The 21147-nt window shown below is 43.9% G+C and overlaps 1 protein-coding gene across 3 annotated transcripts; it reads right to left on the reverse strand.

The window, feature by feature from the left end:
• Window positions 1-847: 847 nt before the first annotated feature.
• Window positions 848-21101, reverse strand: LOC112080397 (putative phosphatidylinositol 4-kinase alpha-like protein P2). 3 transcript variants are annotated; one of them, XM_070442552.1, is made up of 10 exons: window positions 19771-21101; window positions 14061-14259; window positions 13693-13783; window positions 7316-7369; window positions 7089-7208; window positions 6686-6829; window positions 4119-4262; window positions 3778-3842; window positions 2804-3505; window positions 848-1233 (listed from the first exon to the last, which is right to left on the reverse strand). In XM_070442552.1, the coding sequence occupies exons 2-5, from the start codon at window positions 14231-14233 to the stop codon at window positions 7143-7145; spliced, it is 384 nt and encodes a 127-aa protein (XP_070298653.1). In that variant the 5' UTR covers window positions 14234-14259; window positions 19771-21101; the 3' UTR covers window positions 848-1233; window positions 2804-3505; window positions 3778-3842; window positions 4119-4262; window positions 6686-6829; window positions 7089-7142. The 3 variants fall into 3 exon arrangements, with proteins under 3 accessions (XP_070298653.1, XP_070298652.1, XP_070298654.1); XM_070442551.1 differs by having other exon boundaries at window positions 848-3505; XM_070442553.1 differs by lacking the exons at window positions 6686-6829; window positions 7089-7208; window positions 7316-7369; ... (1 more) ...; window positions 14061-14259; window positions 19771-21101 and having other exon boundaries at window positions 848-3184; window positions 3396-3505; window positions 4119-4406.
• Window positions 21102-21147: the final 46 nt, after the last annotated feature.

Genomic DNA, 21147 nt, shown 5'->3' on the forward strand with positions numbered 1-21147 from the left:
TGCATCGCAGTGCTAGCTGCGCCACCAGAGTCTCTGGGTTCGCGCCCAGGCTGGGCTGGGTTCGCGCCCAGGCTCTGTCGCAGCCGGCCGCAACCGGGAGATCCGTGGGGCGACGCACAATTGGCATAGCGTCGTCCGGGTTAGGGAGGGTTTGGCCGGTAGGGAGGGTTTGGCCGGTAGGGATATCCTTGTCTCAGTATGTAAAAATGTAATAAAATGTATGCACTCTACTGTAAGTCGCTCTGGATAAGAGCGTCTGCTAAATGACTAAAAATGTAAAATGTAAAACACTTAAACCTACAAAATAACAAACGTGACTAACCTTAAACAGTCCTGTGTGGTCCAAACACTGACACAGGAAACAAACACCCACAAAACACCAGTGAAACCCTGGCTGCCTTAGTATGACTCTCAATCAGAGACAAARGATACACACCTGTCTCTAATTGAGAATCATACCAGGCCGAACACAAACTCCCAACATAGAAATACAAACATAGACAAACCCACCCAACTCACGCCCTGACCAACTAAAATGAATACAAAACAAAGGAAAACAGGTCAGGAACGTGACAATGGGTGCAACCAACGTTTCCATGATGGGTTATTAGCAGGACAATAGGATCTTCAATCTTTACAAAAGGATAGCTCGGGTAGGTGTGAAAAAAATCCCCCCAACTTGCAATGTATTAAGTACTCTAAAGTTTTACATTTCTAACTCCAAACTTCATGCAATAGCAAAATGTTGGATAAAGCATACAGTAAACTGTAGAGTATTTCTTCATCAACATCTTTATGCTTTCGTTAATAAAATAATGATACAAATACTCTTTCAAAATGCAGATGTTTATTTCAACTATCAGCAGGACAATAGCCTCTTGCCGAGTTTAGGGACTTTAAATATATTAAATGATCCATAACGAATTACTATGGGAAAAAATATCACTGAATGACATAGCATGGGGACTGGTCTTGATAAATCAATCAGATTTTTATTTGTAAATGTTAAGATTAGTTTTGCTCTTCACTATCACAATATTAAAAACGTTCAAATGATTCATGAATTAAATCGCTTTTGCCTACATGTTGTGGTTCACTTGATGAAGGTGCACATGGGCCCACATTTCTTCAACTGTCTTCTGACTGTCAACTGTGATTAGAGCGATGTTGATTGCCTCTGCTGATCGCTCATCATCTTCACCCATCAGTGAGTCGATGCCTTGAATCGTCTCGCTGGAAATGGAATACAATGTAAAAATGTGCAGCATACAGTAAAGACCAGCAGTCGATTTATTTAAGCATTATTTTTAGCATTATTAGGCCCGGAGTTCTTTTAGGAATACAAAAGAAGCCATGCACCCTTGATGGGCTATCAGCAGGACAATAGACTCTTACCAAGTCCACCAAATGCATTGTTTTCTAACCATATCTGGATGGATCCATAACGAATTACTATGGGAATAAATATCACTGAATGACAGAAATATTGGAATAATGTAGGCTAATGAAGGCAACGAATTGTTGCTTACTGCAACACCCAAAGTCATCCAATTGTTATAATAGGATTTGAAGCAATAGCCTACCCGCATGTGGTCAACTATTTCAGCACCGTTTCGCGCAACTCCATTTGGATATTGTTTAGCCTACAATTAGGGTGTGGAAATGTTACGATTATTTTGCTCTTCACTCGAAGTCACTTAGTAGCCTACTACCTACCAGTCACGTTGTACAGGGCAATATTTTCCTAACGGAAACCATGAGTTTTTTTTTTCTTGGAATAAAAACACCATAATATTAATCAAATGAATCAATCCCATATACTATGTTCTTACAAAAAAGGTTTTAAATTCTCTAGTACAGCCAATATTAAAAAATGTCAAACGCTTCTCAAAGATGCCCTCTGATGGTCAAACTAGCACTAATTAGCATTAATGGCAACAACGGCTGACACTTAAATTTTTCACCTATATTTAACCAGGTAGGCTAGTTGAGAACAAGTTCTCATTTGCAACTGCGACCTGGCCAAGATAAAGCAAAGCAGTGTGACACAGACAACAACAGAGTTACACATGGAGTAAAACAATAAACAAGCCAATAACACAATAAACAAGTCAATGATACAGTAGAAAAAAGAAAGTATATACAGTGTGTGCAAAAGGCATGAGGAGGTAGGCAATAAATAGGCCATAGGAGCGAATAATTACAATTTAGCAGATTAACACTGGAGTGATAAATGAGCAGATGATGATGTGCAAGTAGAGATACTGGTGTGCAAAYGAGCAGAAAAGTAAATAAAATAAAAACAGTATGGGGATGAGGTAGGTAGATTGGGTGGTCTATTTACAGATGGACTATGTACAGCTGCAGCGATCGGTTAGCTGCTCAGATAGTTGATGTTTAAAGTTGGTGAGGGAAATAAAAGTCTCCAACTTCAGCGATTTTTGCAATTTGTTCCAGTCACTGGCAGCAGAGAACTGGAAGGAAAGGCGGCCAAATGAGGTGTTGGCTTTGGGGATGATCAGTGAGATATACCTGTTGGAACGTGTGCTATGGGTGGGTGTTGTTATCGTGACCAGTGAACTGAGATAAGGTGGAGCTTTACCTAGCATAGACTTATAGATGACCTGGAGCCAGTGGGTCTGGCGACGAATATGTAGCGAGGGCCAGCCGACTAGAGCATACAGGTCGCAGTGGTGGGTGGTATAAGGTGATTTGGTAACAAAAGAACATGCCATAGAATTCTGCAGCAGCCCGCAAGCTGTGCTACAGTACAACGCAACTTTTAAAGGAAGAACCACTGTACATAAGACCATTCAAGATCCTGAGACGCATCAACCCGGTCATCTATCGTTTCCAGCTTCCCAGGTGTATGAGGGTCTGTCCATCCTTCAATGTCTCCCGTCTCAAGCTGGTAAGGACCAGTCCCTTCTCTCCCCCATACCTGCCCCTCCGCCTCCTCGACTTGTTGATGGTCGCCCAGCCTACACTGTCCAGCATCTGTTGGAAGCTCGTCGGGTCCAAGGAACCCTGCACTACCTGATGGACTGGGAGGGCTACGGTCCCAAGGAGTGGGCGTGGGTGTCTGCCCGAGACATCCTGGATCCGGAACTTGTTCGGGACTTCAACCAACTACGTGGTGGTCACCCTGGCTCCGCGGCTGGAGCCGCTCCTAGAAGGGGGGGTACTGTCAAGAGAGAGAGAGAGGCAGAAAGAGTAAACAGGAGGAGAGAAGAAGTGGGAGTAAACAGGAGGAGAGAAGAAGAAACAGCGATAGTGTGAAAGATACAGATTGTAGACTGTGAAGATAATGGGAGAGAGAGAAAGAAGACATCAAGAGAAGATGAACACAGATACTGATATAGATCGAAAGACAGAGTGTGTGTGTGTGTAGAGACCTGTCTGCAGTCATTGCCCACTTTAAAGATGGCTACCTGCCAGCAGATACTCTAGACCTCCTCCTCACCGTCAGCCTCACTGTCCAGGGAGTCTGACCTACGCTGCAGACCTGGGTGAGGGAGAGAAAAGGGGAGGAGTGAGAGGGGGAACAGGGTAGAGGAAATTAGATTAGTATTTTTTAAATCTTTGTTGAGGATATTTCTACAAAACTATAAAATGCCTTCCCTTCTTTCATTAACACTTATGAGTGAAAGGACTGGATAGGTTTACACAGTATAGCTTCCATCTGTCATGTTCTTTTCAGATCAGTGGTAGAAAAAGGTAAGGGGTAAGGAAAAAATAGGACATTAGTTGAGACTATTCAATTTAGTGAGAAAGTACCTTCTTTCTCCAGCTCACTGACTCCATACCTATTGACTTTGGCCAGGTCCGGAGCTTTGGCAACACTAAAGAGACAAACAGGGATCAACACAATATTGGGGTGGAATATGAATTATTTAAAATGACTTAGTATGAATTGATTATAGAAGTTTCATTATTAATTGTTAATTCATAGTAAAAGTCTAGGCCTGCAGCTCTCTCGTAGCCTGGTCAGATCTGTTTCTGCTTTTACACATGTTTGGCATGACAATTCCATAAGGAGTTCGCATGAGAGCAAAAACATACTGGCATCCAGGCTAGCTCTCTCATTCCAGGGTTGAAGAATGGCGGCTTAGGCCTACCTCTGCATTGGAGTCCCAGACGTGTAGTCTATGTCCAGTACTATGGCCTCTGCGTTACTGGGTAGGTAACAGCCTGGCTGGACCTGGATGTCCGACAGAGCCCTCAGACAGGCTCTCTTCCTCTCGTCTCCCTTAGGGATGGGCCTGACAAACAACAACATCGTAAACAAGCACAGACTGAACTCTGTACCTGTAGCTCTGCTGGTTGTTCTACGTCTATGTCTGTGTCCCAACTGGCACCCTATTCCTCACATATTGCACTACTTTTGACCAGAGCCCTATGGGACCTATATACACTGCTCAAAAATATAAAGGGAACACTTAAACAACACAATGTAACTCCAAGTCAATCACACTTCTGTGAAATCAAACTGTCCACTTAGGAAGCAACACTGATTGACAATAAATTTCACATGCTGTTGTGCAAATGGAATAGACAAAAGGTGGGAAATTATAGGCAATTACCAAAGACACCCCCAAAAAGGAGTGATTCTGCAGGTGGTGACCACAGACCACTTCTCAAGTTCTATGCTTCCTGGCTGATGTTTTGGTACTTTTGAATGCTGGCGGTGCTCTCACTCTAGTGGTAGCATGAGACGGAGTCTACAACCCACACAAGTGGCTCGGTAGTGCAGTTCATCCAGGATGGCAACATCAATGCGAGCTGTGGCAAAAAGGTTTGCTGTGTCTGTCAGCGTAGTGTCCAGAGCATGGAGGCCGCTACCAGGAGACAGGCCAGTACATCAGGAGACGTGGAGGAGGCCGTAGGAGGGCAACAACTCAGCAGCAGGACCGCTACCTCCGCCTTTTGTGCAAGGAGGTGCACTGCCAGAGCCTGCCAAAATGACCTCCAGCAGGCCAAAATGTGCATGTGTCAGCATATGGTCTCACAAGGCGGTCTGAGGATGCTCATTCTCGGTACCTAATGGCAGCAGGCTACCTCTGCCGAGCACATGGGGGCTGTGCTGGCCCACAAAGAAATGCCACCCCACACCATGAAACTGACCCATCACCAAACCGGTCATGCTGGAGGAATGTTGCAAGGCAAGCAAGAACGTTCTCCACGCGCTCCAAAGACTCTGTCACGTCTGTCAACATGTGCTCATGTGGCTCAGTGTGAACCCTGCTTTCCATCTGTGAAGAGCATCAGGGCGCCAATTGCGAATTTGCACAATTCTTGGTGTTCTCTGGCAAATGTCCAACGTCCTGCAACGTTGTTGGCCTGTAAGCCAACCCCCACCTGTGGACGTCGGCCTCCATACCACCCTCATGGAGTCTGTTTTGGACCGTTTGAGCAGAACACATGCACATTTGTGGCCTGCTGGAGGTCATTTGTGCAGGGCGCTGCAGTGCTCCTCCTTGCCACAAAGGCGGAGGAGCGGTCCTTGCCTGCTGGGTTGTGTCCCTCCCTACGGCCTCCTCCAACGTCCTGATGGGTAGCTTGGCACTGTCTTCCTTGTAGCGCTCCAATGCTCTGGACACTACGCTGACAGACAAGCAAACCTTTTTGCCACAGCTCGCATTGATGTGCCATCCTGGAGATGAACTGCACTACTGAGCGCACTTGTGTGGGTTGTAGACCTCCGTCTCATGCTAACCACTAGAGTGAGAGCACCGCCAGCATTCAAAAGTGATCACAAACATCAGCCAGGAAGCATGAAACTGAAGAAGAGATTCGTTCGGGTCTGTGGTCAACACTGGCAGGAATCACTCCTTTTTTGGGGGTGTCTTGGTAATTGCCTATAATTTCCACCTTTTGTCTATTCCATTTGCACAACAGCATGTGAAATTTATTGTCAATCAGTGTTGCTTCCTAAGTGGACAGTTTGATTTCACAGAAGTGTGATTGACTTGGAGTTACATTGTGTTGTTTAAGTGTTCCCTTTATTTTTTTGAGCAGTGTATAATAGGGTGCCATTTGGGATGCAACCCCTGTATGTGATGGTCCCTCAATGTGCCAGGGTAGTCCCTCAGGTGAAGGGAGCAAAGGAAGGAGGGGAGAACAGGAAGGGAAATAGTGAAAGGAGGGAGATATGTTTTCCCCCAGCTTGTTATAATTAGCTCTCATTATCAGCCCTAATGAGGAGAGAGGAGAGCGAACTGAATCCCTCGTAGGGGGTTTAAATGCTCCCTCTCTAATTCGACCTGTTCCTTTCATCGGGTGTAAACACTCCATCCATAATCCAGCACTTATGGGCTGTCAGGACGCCATTTGACCAGAGTCCTATGGGCCCTGGTAAGAAGTAGTACACTTATATTTAGGTAATAGGGGGCCATTTGGGATGCAGCCTTAGCCTACACTCAGATAGTCAATTAATACACAGATGGGCAGGTAACTAAGGAGCTAATGGGACATAATGCTCCATGACACCAGTGTCATTCCAGATGGCTAAATAATCACATAGGCACAGTGGATAATAATGGTTGAACAGCAGCATTCAGGGGCCACTAGACCATAACAGCAGTGGAACGTACCTATGGGAACCGGCCTGACAATAAACATCTAGGCCAATAGAGGAACTCATTAGCATTGTGGTTTAGGATGGTGTATGTGTATAGGGGCCTACTTGATATTGGCAGATACGTTGGTGATCTTATTGAAGAAGTCAAACTCTCTCTGGTAAAAATCTTTAGCGGGACCGGTTAGAGCACCAGTGAGAGCACCGGTTAGAGCACCTCGACCATCTGTTCGAATAATTCCCCTTTGTCAGCTACAAAGAGAGAGATAAAGACAGGAGAGATGTGGTAAAAGTGTCTGTGTGTGTGTTTTGTGGCTGAACCCCACTGAGAACCTGTCATCTTCTCGACCATCTATGTCAGCTACACAAAGGACAGCTTATTTACATTGTAACAAAGTGGGTCTTCCTTTTCATTCAGCCCAATCCTCCAGGTATTCTCCTTTGTCATACCCTCTTGTGTGTGTGTGTGTGTGTGTGTGTGTGTGTGTGTGTGTGTATGTGAGGGTCTCACGGTCTTTCTGGTGTCCCTCCTCGTCTAGGTAGATGTTGGTCTTCATGTTCCAGATTAACTGGTGACAAAGCCGCTGAGACTTTGAGCCGCCCACAGGATGTACTCCCTCACATAGCCCATCTAGAACACACACGTAACGCACCTGGAACTACACACACGAGCACAAGCACACACACATACACGTGCGCACAAGCACAAACATGCACACACGCAAATTATGTGTTTACCTTGTGATAGCGGAGGGCTTGAACTATTTGAGGAGTGAAGAACAAGATGGCATCCTGAAAATGAAAGGACAAAAATGAACAGATCAACTGTCATGTGTGTGTGTGTAATAGGGAAAAAGACAGCAGTTTGAGAGTTTCAGCTGTGAGATGGTGGGTTATAGTGCAAGGCTTGACAATAATGCTTCTCCGCTTCTATGGGACAAGTAAAACATGTTTTGGGGGGGCAAGGAGAATACAGATGTAAGTTGTCCGAACAGACAAGTAAAAAATTATCAGACAAAAACAATTACTCGATCAGAATTGGATCAGTGGTCTCCCAATTTCAGCAGAGCGCATTGGAGTAGAATTGTAGCCTATTGTATTGACAGGCACGAGCAGTCTTTCATATGGTCATGAAAATCCTGGAAAAGTAATGATGTGTGCATCACCTGCGTGTGTGTTAGTGCAAGAGGGCCATTGAGAGAGAGAGATTGCAGCAGTTAGCCTAAAATAATGACAGACTTACCCGATAGCCTATTAAAAACATATAGTGCAATCATGCTAGCTACACTACCTAACCAGAAGTATGTGGACACCTGCTTGTCGAACATCTCATTCCAAAATCATGGGCATTAATATGGAGTTGGTTCCCCTTTGCTGCTATAACAGCTTCCACTCTTCTGGGAAGGCTTTCCACTAGAGGTTGGAACATTGCTGCGGGTACTTGCTTCCATTCAGCCACAGGAGCATTCGTGAGGTCGGCACTGATGTTGGGCGATTAGGCCTGGCTCGCAGTTGGAGTTCCAATTCATCCCAAAGGTGTTCGATGAAGTTGAGGTCAGGGCTCTGTGCAGGCCAGTCAAGTTCTTCCACACTGATCTCAACAAACCATTTATGTATTGACCTCACTTTTGGCACGGGGGCATTGTCATGCTGAAACAGGAAAGGGCCTTCCCTAATCTTTTGCCACGAAGTTGGAAGCACAGAATCGTGTGGTGTAGCGGTAAGATTTCCCTTCACTGTGATGGGTTCTAAACTTGAAATATGATATATCCTTGTTACCGAGGAGGGGAATGCAGAACGTTTACATTCTGTCAGAACATATTATTGTTAGACATTAGGTATCCTATGGAAAGGAAAAGGGCCACAGTCTGGTACAAGTCAAGAGGACAGCCGTGACTTGGGGAGGAGTGAGGAATTTGGGCAGAGGTCAGGTCAGATGAAGTGAGAAATAACAGGCATCATTAAAGTCCTGTCTAGCAACAAAGATGTATTGGCTGTCCAGATGTGTAAGGAGGAGACGCAGTATAGGAGGAAGGTTTAAATACCAATGCTTTTGTAAATATGTCTTTGTCTATGCAGCTGCATGACCCAGTGGCTGAATAAACTTGGTAGAGCTTTACTAGTCGTCCATGAGTTTATTATGTTTATTTAGAACCTAACAATTGGAACAAAGGGGTCTAGCCTGAATCATGAAAAACAGCCCCTGACCATTATTCCTCCTCAGTTGGCACTGTCACGCTCTGCCCTCCCCCCCCAGGCTGCCCTGCATCACGCACTCCTATCATCCATTACACACACCTGCCTTCCCGCGCATCAACGATATTGGCTCACTCATCACCTGTTATTACCTCCCCTATATTTGTCAGTTCCTCGCTTCTGCATTGATTGTCTTTTGTTTTTGTTTTCTTGTATGCTGTTCCTGACTCCCGTACCGGCTTTGTCTCTCCAGCGTCAACTCATGTGACAGGCACTATGCATACAGTTTGGAACTATGCATTCGCGCAGGTAGCGTTCTCCTGGCATCCACCATACCCAGATTAGTCCGTCGGACAGCCAGATGGTGAAACGTGATCCATCACTCCAGAGAATGCGTTTCCACTGCTCCAGAGTCCAATGGTGGCAAACTTTACACCACTCCAGCCGACGCTTGGCATTGCGCATGTGATTAGCTTGTGTGCAGCTGCTCGGCCATGGAAACCCATTTTATGAAGCTCCCGACGAACAGTTCTTGTTCTGACATTGCTTCCAGAGGCAGTTTGGAACTCGTTAGTGAGTGCTGCAACCGAGGACAGATAATTTTTTACGCACTACGCGCTTCAGCACTAGGTGGTCCCATTCTGTGAGCTTGTTGTTGCTCCTAGACGTGTCCACTTCACAATAACAGCACTTGCAGTTGACAGGGGCAGCTTTAACAGGGCAGAAATTTGACAAAGTGACTTGTTGGAAAGGTGCATCCCATGACAGTATCATGTTGAAAGTCACTAAGCTCTTCAGAAATGCCATTCTACTGCCAATGTTTATCTATGGAGATTGCATGGTTGTGTGATCGATTTTATACACCTGTCAGCAACGGTGTGGCCGTCTCAGCCTCCAGTATTTATGCTGCAGTAGTTTGTGTCGGGGGCTAGGGTCAGTTGTTATATCTGGAGTACTTCTCCTGTCTTATCTGGTGTCCTGTGTGAATTTAAGTATGCTCTCTCTAATTCTCTCTTTCTCTCTTTCTTTCTCTCGGAGGACCTGAGCCCTAGGACCATGCCTCAGGACTACCTGGCATGATGACTCCTTGCTGTCCTAGTCCACCTGGCCGTGCTGCTGCTCCAGTTTCAACTGTTCTGCCTCTGGCTATGGAACCATGACCTGTTCAACCGGACGTGCTACCTGTCCCAAACCTGCTGTTTTCAACTCTCTAGAGACTGCAGGAGCGGTACTCTTAATGATCGGCTATGAAAAGCCAACTGACATTTACTCCTGAGGTGCTGACTTGCTGCACCCTCGACAACTACCTGTGATTATTATTATTTGACCATGCTGGTCATTTATGAAATTTGAACATCTTGGCCATGTTCTGTTATAATCTCCACCCGGCACAGCCAGAAGAGGACTGGCCACCCCTCGTAGCCTGGTTCCTCTCTAGGTTTCTTCCTAGGTTTTGGCCTTTCTAGGGAGTTTTTCTTAGCCACTGTGCTTCTACACCTGCATTGCTTGCTGTTTGGGGTTTTAGGCTGGGTTTCTGTACAGCACTTTGAAATATCAGCTGATGTAAGAAGGGCTATATAAATAAATTTGATTTGATTTGAAATAGCCGGATACACAAATTTGAAAGGGTGTCCACATACTTATGTACATATAGTGTATCTTGTAGTTTACTATTTAGCTATTTGCATGTTTTAATGTCATTGTTATGTCCTAAAAAACACAGGCACTCATTAATAATGAGATCTTGAGATGCGGTTTTACAACAGGATCCAGTTGATGAATGGGTAAGTACATTTTTATTTTACCTTTATTTAACTATGCAAGTCAGTTAAGAACAAATTCTTATTTTCAATGACTGCCTAGGAACAGTGGGTTAACTGCCTTGTTCAGGGGCAGAATGACAGAATTTTACCTTGTCAACTCGGGGATTCGATCCTGCAACCTTCCGGTTGCTAGTCGAATGCTCTAACCACTAGGCTAKCTGCCGCCCCAAATCCTGTTGTAAAACCGCCTCTCAAGATCTCATTATTGGGAGTTTATTTCGTAAAGTGGTTCCTTGCACCGTACAACAACCTTTTCTGTCACCTTTTTGGCCCATGTTACAGATCAGTCCTACTTGGTATGCGTGTATTCGTGCATGCGTACCGGGGGGAAAGGAGAGTAGTACTTTTACCCCGTACTGAGCAGTGAGGGGGTGCGGGGGGTACATGGAGGAGAAGTAGGAGGATAAGAGACATTACTGTGCAGCCGTATTCATCGACCTGGCGAAGGCTTTCGACTCTGTCAATCACTACATTCTTATCGGCAGACTCAACAGCCTTGGTTTCTCAAATGACTGCCTCGCCTGGTTCACCAACTACTTCTCTGATAGAGTTGAGTGTGTCAAATCGGAGGGCCTGTTGTCCGGACCTCTGGCAGTCTCTATGGGGGTGCCACAGGGTGCAATTCTCAGGCCGACTCTCTTCTCTGTATACATCAATGATATCGCTCTTGCTGCTGGTGATTCTCTGATCCACCTCTACGCAGACGACACCATTCTGTATACTTCTGGTCCTTTGGACACTGTGCTAACAAACCTCCAGACGAGCTTCAATGCCATACAACTCTCCTTCCGTGGCCTCCAACTGCTCTTAAATGCAAGTAAAACTAAATGCATGCTCTTCTACTGATCGCTGCCCGCACCTGCCCGCCCGTCCAGCATCACTACTCTGGACGGTTCTGACCTAGTATATGTGGACAGCTACAAATACCTAGGTGTCTGGTTAGACTGTAAACTCTCCTTCCAGACCCACATTAAACATCTCCAATCCAAAATTAAGTCTAGAATCGGCTTCCTATTTCGCAACAAAGCATCCTTCACTCATGCTGCCAAACATACCCTCGTAAAACTGACTATCCTACTGATCCTTGACTTCGGCGATGTCATTTACAAAATAGCCTCCAACACTCTACTCAACAAATTGGATGCAGTCCATCACAGTTCCATCCGTTTTGTCACCAAAGCCCCATATACTACCCACAACTGCGACCTGTATGCTCTCGTTGGCTGGCCCTCGCTTCATACTCGTCGCCAAACCCACTGGCTCCAGGTCATCTATAGTTCTTTGCTAGGTAAAACCCCGCCTTATCGCAGTTCACTGGTCACCATAGCAGTACCCACCATGAATTTACACATAAGATAGATCACGTTTAAGGATAGGCTTGGTTTAACCCCATTCTATTTCTCAGATATTTTACCTCCTTATGAGCCAGGATGCAGCCTGAGATCATCTAGCACTGTTGACCATTCCAAATTCTAGGTTGAAAACAAAAGACTGGGAATTTTCCTTTTTTTTTTATTTAAATTTTACATTTATTTAACTAGGCAAGTCAGTTGAGAACAAATTCTTATTTTCAATGACAGGCTAGGAACAGTGGGTTAACTGCCCTGTTCATGGGCAGAACGACAGATTTGTACCTTGTCAGCTCGGGGATTCAAACTTGCAACCTTTCGCTCTAACCACTAGGTTAGCCTGCCACCCCATTAGGGACCCTAGACTTTGGAATGGTTTGCCAGAGGAGATCAGGCTTGCAGGTGCAGTGCCTCTTTTTATATCCCTGCTGAAGACATACTTTTATAAAGATGTTTTTAATGTATGATTTCAATGTATGATTTGAATAGCTATCTTTTTTTCCCCTTGTTTTTGTTTCTTTGTTAGTACCTTTATTTTATTATTTTATGATGTGAAGCACTTTGTGACTTGTTTTGAAAAGAGTTATTATTATTATACACATTTTGGGGGCTGGTTTTGCAGACACAGATTAAGACTAATCCTGTACTAAAAAGCATGCACAATTGAGAATGTCCATTAAAATAGCTTTTTAGTCCAGGTCTCAGAAGGGGTGATCTGGATCTGGAGAAGTGAATGAGTAGGTTACTACTGTAAATCCACATATTTAACCTCTATGCATTATCCTATGCTTGCTGTGTCACCCGTACAACTTCTTGGTTATCATAAATTGAAAGTGATATTATTGCACCATTGTTTTGCCCGAACAAATTTCAAAAGGCACAAAGTTGCCCAATCCCCCTGGCTGTGGTGGTGCTAATGAGCCTCCGCCTCCAGAGGATCACTCACGAAGGAAGTTTCCCCTAGGTACAGATCTCAGATCAGCTTCACCTCCCGCAATTCTAACCTTAACTGTTAGTGGGGGAAAAGTTAAACTGACCCTAGATAAGCATCTAGGGACAACTTCACCACACACCCCAGAGGACCAGGGGACAGGAACAAACAGCCATGGCCTGTCAGAGAGCATCACCTCTCCACTAACTGACTGCCCAACTAAGGGAATGGTGGAGCTGTTATGAACGGTAGTCCAGAGACGAGCCCTACCCCTTCAGAGCATCACCCCTCCCCCCTGACGGGGGGGGGGGGGGGGGGGGCTCATTAGGCAGTTTACTAGGAAGGCTTATCCATGCAGAACAAAGTCACCAGAACAGACTGAACACGAGAACTGACTTCAACAGCAACAATGACTCTACAAAACAACCCATTGACCAGTGTTTTCCCTATCGCGGTCCTACAGACCTTTAGGGGTGCACATTTTGGTGTTTGACCTAGAACTATGACACTTGATTCAACTAATGAACTAATTATCGAGCCTGTAGCTCAATCAGGTTTGTTAGGATTTTTTGTGCCCTACACCCTAGCCTAACTCCTGACCTTGGCTTCTACTTCTTCACTGTTTGCAGATCTGAAGGGAGAAGATTATGTGTAAGTGCCAGTCTAGAGAGATGAGCACATGTCCGAGTGTACACGTCATAGTCTCCTCAGTTTTGAATGTTTCTATGTGCAAATAAATCAACTGATCCAAGTGTAGTAAGTGCAGCCTGAGAGGGGCTATTGGATGGTCTCAGGCACGAGGTCTCTCTCTCTCACCTTGACGTCCTCAGGTACGTCACACACAGCTGTTAGGTCCAAACGCGCCAGACAAGTCACCTCCGCTACAATGGCCTCAGTGTTCTTAAACCTGATGGATCCATAGATAGATTACATTTGAACATCTAAAAATACATACAGCCATATCATGACATACCCACATCCAGGATAAAAGATGATAAAAATGAGAAAGAATAAACTATAGAGAGTAGAATATATTTCAGTGTGTGTGTTTTCATATTGGAGGTGTGTGTTTGAGCAAACGTATATGCATGCCTGTATGTGTGTGTGTGTGTGTGTGTGTGTGTGTGTGTGTGTGTGTGTGTGTGTGTGTGTGTGTGTGTGTGTGTGTGTGTGCGCGCGTGTACCTTACAGGCAGCTTCAGGGCCAAATAAGGAGCTATACTCCAGGCCAGGTTGATATGGTCTTTCCATTGTTTCTGACTCAGGCTGATGTACTTGGACCTCCAGTTGGCGATGCTGGTCTCTACGGACTGTTCTGTAGTGATGGCCACTCCGGCGTGGACAGTGGGTTGTACCATGTAGTCAACCGTTCAATCTCCCTGGCCTAGAGAGAGAGGGAGCGAAAGAAAGGCACCATATTGGCAGTACTTTTTTTGTACAAAATGAAAGTGTGGTGAGAAGTTAAGCTTAAAGAAATGCTACCACATTTACATTTAGGTCATTTATCCAGAGTGACCTACAGTCAATACATTCAACTAAGCTAGGTAAGGCAAGAACATCAAATCAAATTTTGTTTGTCACAAACACATTTAGCAGATGTTGTTGCCGGTGTAGCGAAATGCTTGTGTTTCTAGCTCCAACAGTGCAGTAATATCTAACAAATCACAACAATACACAATCTAAAAGCAAAATAATGGAATGAAGGAACATATAAATATTAGGATGAGCAATGTCAGAGTGGCATAGACTAAAACACAGTATATACATACAGTTGAAGTCGTAAGTTACATACACTTAGGTTGGAGTCGTTAAAACTTGTTTTTCAACCACTCCACAAATTTGTTGTTAACAAACTATAGTTTTAGCAAGTCGGTTAGGACATCTACTTTGTGCATCACACAAGTAATTTTTCCAACAATTGTTTACAGACAGATTATTTCCCTTATAATTCACTGTACCACAATTCCAGTGGGTCAGAAGTTTACAAAGCCCAGACCTCAATCCTATTCATCAGACCAGAGGACATTTCTCCAAACCGTAGTCTGGCATTTTTATGGCGGTTTTGGAGCAGTGGCTTCTTCCTTGCTGAGCGGCCTTTCAGGTTATGTCGATATAGGACTCATTTTACTGTGGATGTGGATACTTTAATACCTGTTTCCTCCAGCATCTTCACAAGGTCCTTTGCTGTTGTTCTGGGATTGATTTGCACTTTTCACACCAAAGTAAGTTAATCTCTAGGAGACGGAACGTGTCTCCTTCCTGAGTTTTATGACGGCTGCGTGGTCCCATAGTGTTTATACTTGCGTACTATTGTTTGTACAGATGAACGTGGTACCTTCAGGTGTTTGGAAATTGCTCCCTAGGATGAACCAGACTTGTGGTCTACAATTCTTTTTCTGAGGTCTTGGCTGATTTCTTTTGATTTTCCCATGATGTCAAGCAAAGAGGCACTGAGTTTGAAGGTAGGCCTTGAAATACATCCACAAATACACCTCCAATTGTGAAATATAAATAAAATAATCTGTCTGTGAACAATTGTTGGAAAAATGACTTGTGTCATGCACAAAGTAGATGTCCTAACCGACTTGCCAAAACTATAGTTTGTTTACAAGAAATTTGTGCAGTTGTTGAAAAACGAGTTTTAATGACTCCAACCTAAGTGTATGTAAACTTCCGACTTCAACTGTATGTATGCAACAAGGCACTAAATGAATAGGCCTAAATGCAAAGCCTTATGTTTGGGGTAAATCCAACACAACATATCACTGATTAACCTCTCTGGGATCGTTCGGGAAGCTAGCGTCCCACCTTGCCAACAGCCAGATAATTTGCAGGGCGCCAAATTCAAAACAACAGAAATCTCATAATTAAAATTCCTCAAACATACAAGTATTTTACACCATTTTAAAGATACACTTCTTGTTAATCCAACCACAGTGTCCGATTTAAAAAAAAGACTTTACAGCTAAAGCACAACATATCATTATGTTAGGACAGCGCCAAGTCACAGAAAGCATTCAGCCATTTTCCAACCAAAGAGAGGTGTCACAAAAAGCAGAAATATAGATCAAATTAATCACCAACCTTTGACGATCTTCATCAGATGACACTCCCAGGACTCAATGTTACACAATACATGTATGTTTTGTTCAATAAAGTTAATATTTATATCCAAAAACCTCAGTTAACTTCTCTAGGGTAGGGGGCAGCATTCGGAATTTTGGATGAAATGCATGCCCAAATTAAACTGCCTGCATCTCGGGCCCAGAATATATTATATGCATATAACTTGGATAGATTTGGATAGAAAACACTCTAAAGTTTCCAAAACTGTTAAAATAGTGTCTGTCAGTATAACAGAACTGATTTGGCAGGCGAAAACCTGAGAAAAATCCATTCCGGAAGTAGTTTTTTGGGGGGTTTTGTAGTTTTCTATTCAATGCCAATACAGTATCCATTGACTTAGGACTCAAATTGCAGTTTCTATGCCTTCCACTAGATGTCAACAGTCTTCAGAAATTGTTTCTGTCACGTTCCTGACCTGTTTTCTGTTGTTTTTGTATGTGTTTAGTCGGTCAGGGCATGAGTTGGGGTGGGCATTCTATGTTATGTGTATCTATGTTGGTTAATGGGTTACCTGATATGGTTCTCAATTAGAGGCAGGTGTAATTCATTTCCTCTGATTGAGAACCATATTAAGGTAGGATGTTCTCACTGTGTGTTTGTGGGTGATTGTCTTCCGTGTCTGTGTTTGTCGCGCCACACGGGACTGTTTCGGTTTGTGTAGTCTATTCCTGTTCTGCGTGTTTATGTACGTTTTTCCAGTTCAGGTCTGTCTACGTCGTTTTGTTATTTTGTTAATTATCAAGTGTAGTTCATTTTCGTCTTGTTTAATAAATTCATCATGTCTTCATTACCCGTTGCGTCTTGGTCCAATCTCTCTCCTCAAGACGATCGTTACAGAATCACCCACCAACCAAGGATCAAGCAACGGGGGAGAAAGCAGCAACAACAGCGCACGAAGGAGGAATGGACATGGGAGGACGTTTTGGACGGCAAGGGTTGCTACACATGGGAGGAGATACTGGCTGGAAAAGATCGCCTCCCATGGGAGCAGCTGGAGGRGATTAGGAGAGCAGAGGCAACCGGAGAGAGGGACCGGCGTTATGAGGGTACGCGGCTAGCACGGAAGCCTGTGAGTCAAGCCCAAAGATTTCTTGGGGGGGGGATAAAGGGTAGTGTGGCGAAGTCAGGTAGGAGACCTGCGCCAACTCCCTGTACTTACCGTGGAGAGCGAGAGTACGGGCAGACACCGTGTTACGCAGTAGAGCGCACGGTGTCTCCTGTACGTGTGCATAGCCCGGTGCGGTACATACCAGCTCCTCGTATCTGCCGGGCTAGATTGAGCATTGAGTGCCATGAAGCCGGCTCTACATATGGCCTCCAGTACGTCTCCTTGGGCCGGCTTACATGGCACCAGCCTTACGCATGGTGTCCCCGGATCGCCTACATAGCCCGGTGCGGGTTATTCCACCTCCCCGCACTGGTCGGGCTACGGGGAGCATACAACCAGGTAAGGTTGGGCAGGCTCAGTGCTCATAAACACGCAGAACAGGAATAGACTACAAAAACCGAAACAGTCCCGTGTGGCACGACAAACACAGACACGGAAGACAATCACCCACAAACAAACAGTGAGAACATCCTACCTTAATATGGTTCTCAATCAGAGGAAATGAATTACACCTGCCTCTAATTGAGAACCATATCAGGTAACCCATTAACCAACATAGATACACATAACATAGAATGCCCACCCCAACTCACGCCCTGACCGACTAAACACATACAAAAACAACAGAAAACAGGTCAGGATTCACAAGCAGTTAATCTTTAAACCTATGTAAAATATGTTTTGTTTTGTGAATTTTTATAATGAGTAATTCTGTATTTGAATTTGGCGCCCAGCCGTTTCACTGGCTGTTGAAGAGGTGTGACGCTACCGTCTCACGTGCCCAAGAGAGGTTAACATTGGCGCCATGTTCAGAAATGCCTCCAAAACATCCGGAGAAATTGCATAGAGCCACATCAAATAACAGAAATACTCATCATAAACTTTGATGAAAGATACATGTTTTACATAGAATTAAAGATAAACTTGTTCTTAATGCAACCGCTATGTCAGATTTCAAAAAAGCTTTACGGCAAAAGCACAATATTCAATAATCTGAGAACAGCGTTCAGCCACCAAAGCAAGCCATACAGTTACCGCCAAATTGTGGAGTCAACAAAAGTTAGAAATAGCATTATAAATCTTCACTTACCTTTACTGATCTTCGTCGGAATGCACTCCCAGGACTCCCACTTCGACAAGAAATTTTAGTTTTGTTCGATTACGTCCATATTTATGTCCAAATACCTCCGTTTTGTTCGCGCGTTTAGTTCACAATTCCAAAGGCACAATGCGCGAACGCAAAATCCAGACAAAAAGTCAAAAGAGTTCCATTACAGTTTGTAGAAACATGTCAAACGATGTTTACAATCAATCCTTAGGGTCTTTTGATAATAAACCTTCAATAATATTCCAACCAGACAATAGCGTATTCATTACAGAGGAAAAAGTTAACTGCGTGTGACCGTGCAGTAAACAACTGATTGGCCTCAGCCTAGTCCACTTATTGAAACAGCTCTTATTCGACCCCCTTCCACAATAGAAGCCTCAAAGAACTTTCTAAAGACTGTTGACATCTGCTGGAAGCCTTGGGAAGTGCCATCTGGCCTTATAGACACAGCATATTGGATAGGCAATAACTTAAATGAAACTACAAACCTCAGATTTCCCACTTCATGGTTGGATTTGTCTCAGGTTTTCACCTGCCATATGAGTTCTGTTATACTCACAAACATTATTTTAACAGTTTTGGAAACTTTAGAGTGTTTACTATCCAAATCTACTACTTATATGCATATCATAGCCTCTGGGCCTGGGTAACAAGCAGTTTACTCTGGGCACCTTATTCATCCAAGCTACTCAATACTGCCCCCCTTTCCCAAAGAAGTTAACTACCTCCTTGTTTTCGAGCGTGGTGGTGGCTGCATCATGGTATGGGTATGCTTGACATCGGCAAAGAAGGGGGTTTTTCAGGATGAAGAGAAACGTGATGAGCTAAGCACAGGCACAATCTTAAAAGAAAACCTGCTTTAGTTAACTTTCCACCAGACACTGGGAGAGGAATTCACCATTCAGCAGAACAATAAGCTACAACCCAAAGCTAAATCTACGCTGGAGTTGTACAGTATACCAAGAAGACAGTGAATGTTCCTGAGTGGCCAAGTTACAGTTTTGACTTAAATCTGCTTGAAAATCTCTGGCAAGACTTAAACATTGCTGTCTAGCCATGATCCCCCAAAACCTTGACAGAGTTTATAATTTTTTTAAAAGAAAATTGGATAAATGTTGGACAATACAGGTGTGCAAAGCTGTTATGAGACTTACCCAAGAAGACTCACAGCTGTAATCGCTGCCAAAGGTGTTTCTAACATGTATTGACTAAGGAGAATGAATACTTTTCTAATCAAGGTATATTAGTGTTTTCTTTTTCATAAATGTTCTTTTTTTAAACTTTAACATTACAAAGTGTTTTGTGAAGATCGTTGACAAAAAAAGGACAATTAAATCTATTTTAATCCCACTTTGTAATACAATAAAATGTGAATTAATCCAAGTGGGTGTTAACTTTCTAAAGTTGACATTCTGTACTGTCGCCTCTTATGAAACATTTGATATCAAATCCAAAATACTGGCGTATAGAGCCAAATTAAGAGTTTTAGCTTCACTGTCCAAATAAATACGTAGGGGACTGTATATGTGAGAAGTTAAGTGAGCCCTACTTACATTTCAGCCAATCCAGAGAGGTATTTATCGGCCACTCGGCGGATCCTCTTGTGGGTGTGGTTAAAGTTGACCAATAGGAACTGGGTGTGGGGTTCCAACTTCTCCTCGTGTTCTATTGTCTTGGACTGAGACAGTTTTGCATATTAAATTGCAATTCAATGAAAATGTAGTTTTTGAGATTCATTGACACAAGCGTAGGTTTGTACCATTTGGTACGTGTTACCAATGGTGTTGAATTATTTGAGGTAAGTACCAGAAAGTATCAATTGTTAGCACATAATTTCTTAGTAAATACCATGTAAATACCACTTTAAACATGGAGGTAAAATAAAGCATAACCAAAGCAACATGTGTGATTAAGAGCACACCTACCTTCTCAGCCATCATTTGGAGGAAGACATCGAAGATTTTATCACTGACACAGATCACACACTGCATCATACATGATGAAACGTTGAATCAGAAACAAAAAAATACATAAATACAACCAATATTACAACGCAGATACAACATTACGCCCACCAGATTTGTCCTTCTGGATGGTTTTGTCTTCAAAGTAGAGGAACATCACCAGGAAAATGTCTGCGTCGTTAGAACGCAACATCCTGAGACAGAACCAGAGAGAAAGAGACTAATATGAGTCCCCTAATGTTGGGGAATATAAACCAGGAGAGGATAAATAGGGTCTGCTCCAACCTCATGCGATCTGAGGCTGTATGTATAAAGCGTCTCACTGTGAGAGTGCTGATCTAGGCTCAAGTCCTTGCTTTTCCATACAATCAATGTGTATAATGATCCAAAAGCCCAAACTGATCCCATATCAGCACTCCTATTCTGAGACGCTTGATACATATGGGCCCTGGTCTGTATACAGACAGTATGTAGGTGGACATGGGTAATAGAGCAGCAGCAGCAGATATAGATCTATAGCGGGTAGCACACCTCATGTACTCCAGCCTGTAGACAGACAGTAGGTATGTCGAGATGGCAAAGTCTAGTTTGTTGATGAGAGCAGATTCTTCAGGGGAGGGGTCCAACAGGTTGATGATGGTGGATCGCAGATCAGCCTGCACGACAGACAGGTAGTAATACTTACAGGAAGAGGGACAACTAGGTAAATGATGGGGACAGGTAGAGTTCCAATAAAGATACAGGTGGCATTATTAAGGTTAGTTGACTTGACCACCTGACGGTGTTGTTCTTTGTGTGTGTGTCTGTTTTGTGTGTACCGGTGTGACTATCGTTCTTAAGGGCAGAGTTTTACTGTAGTTCAGAGCTGAGTGGTTCACCGCAGGGAAAAGTCAGGAGAGGAGACTTGGTGGCAATCTCACACACTTCTCTGGCCATAGACCCGAGCCCTCCACGTCAGAGCCCATG

The sequence above is a fragment of the Salvelinus sp. IW2-2015 genome, unplaced genomic scaffold (assembly GCF_002910315.2).
Source record: "Salvelinus sp. IW2-2015 unplaced genomic scaffold, ASM291031v2 Un_scaffold16312, whole genome shotgun sequence".
Taxonomy (NCBI): Eukaryota; Metazoa; Chordata; class Actinopteri; order Salmoniformes; family Salmonidae; genus Salvelinus; species Salvelinus sp. IW2-2015.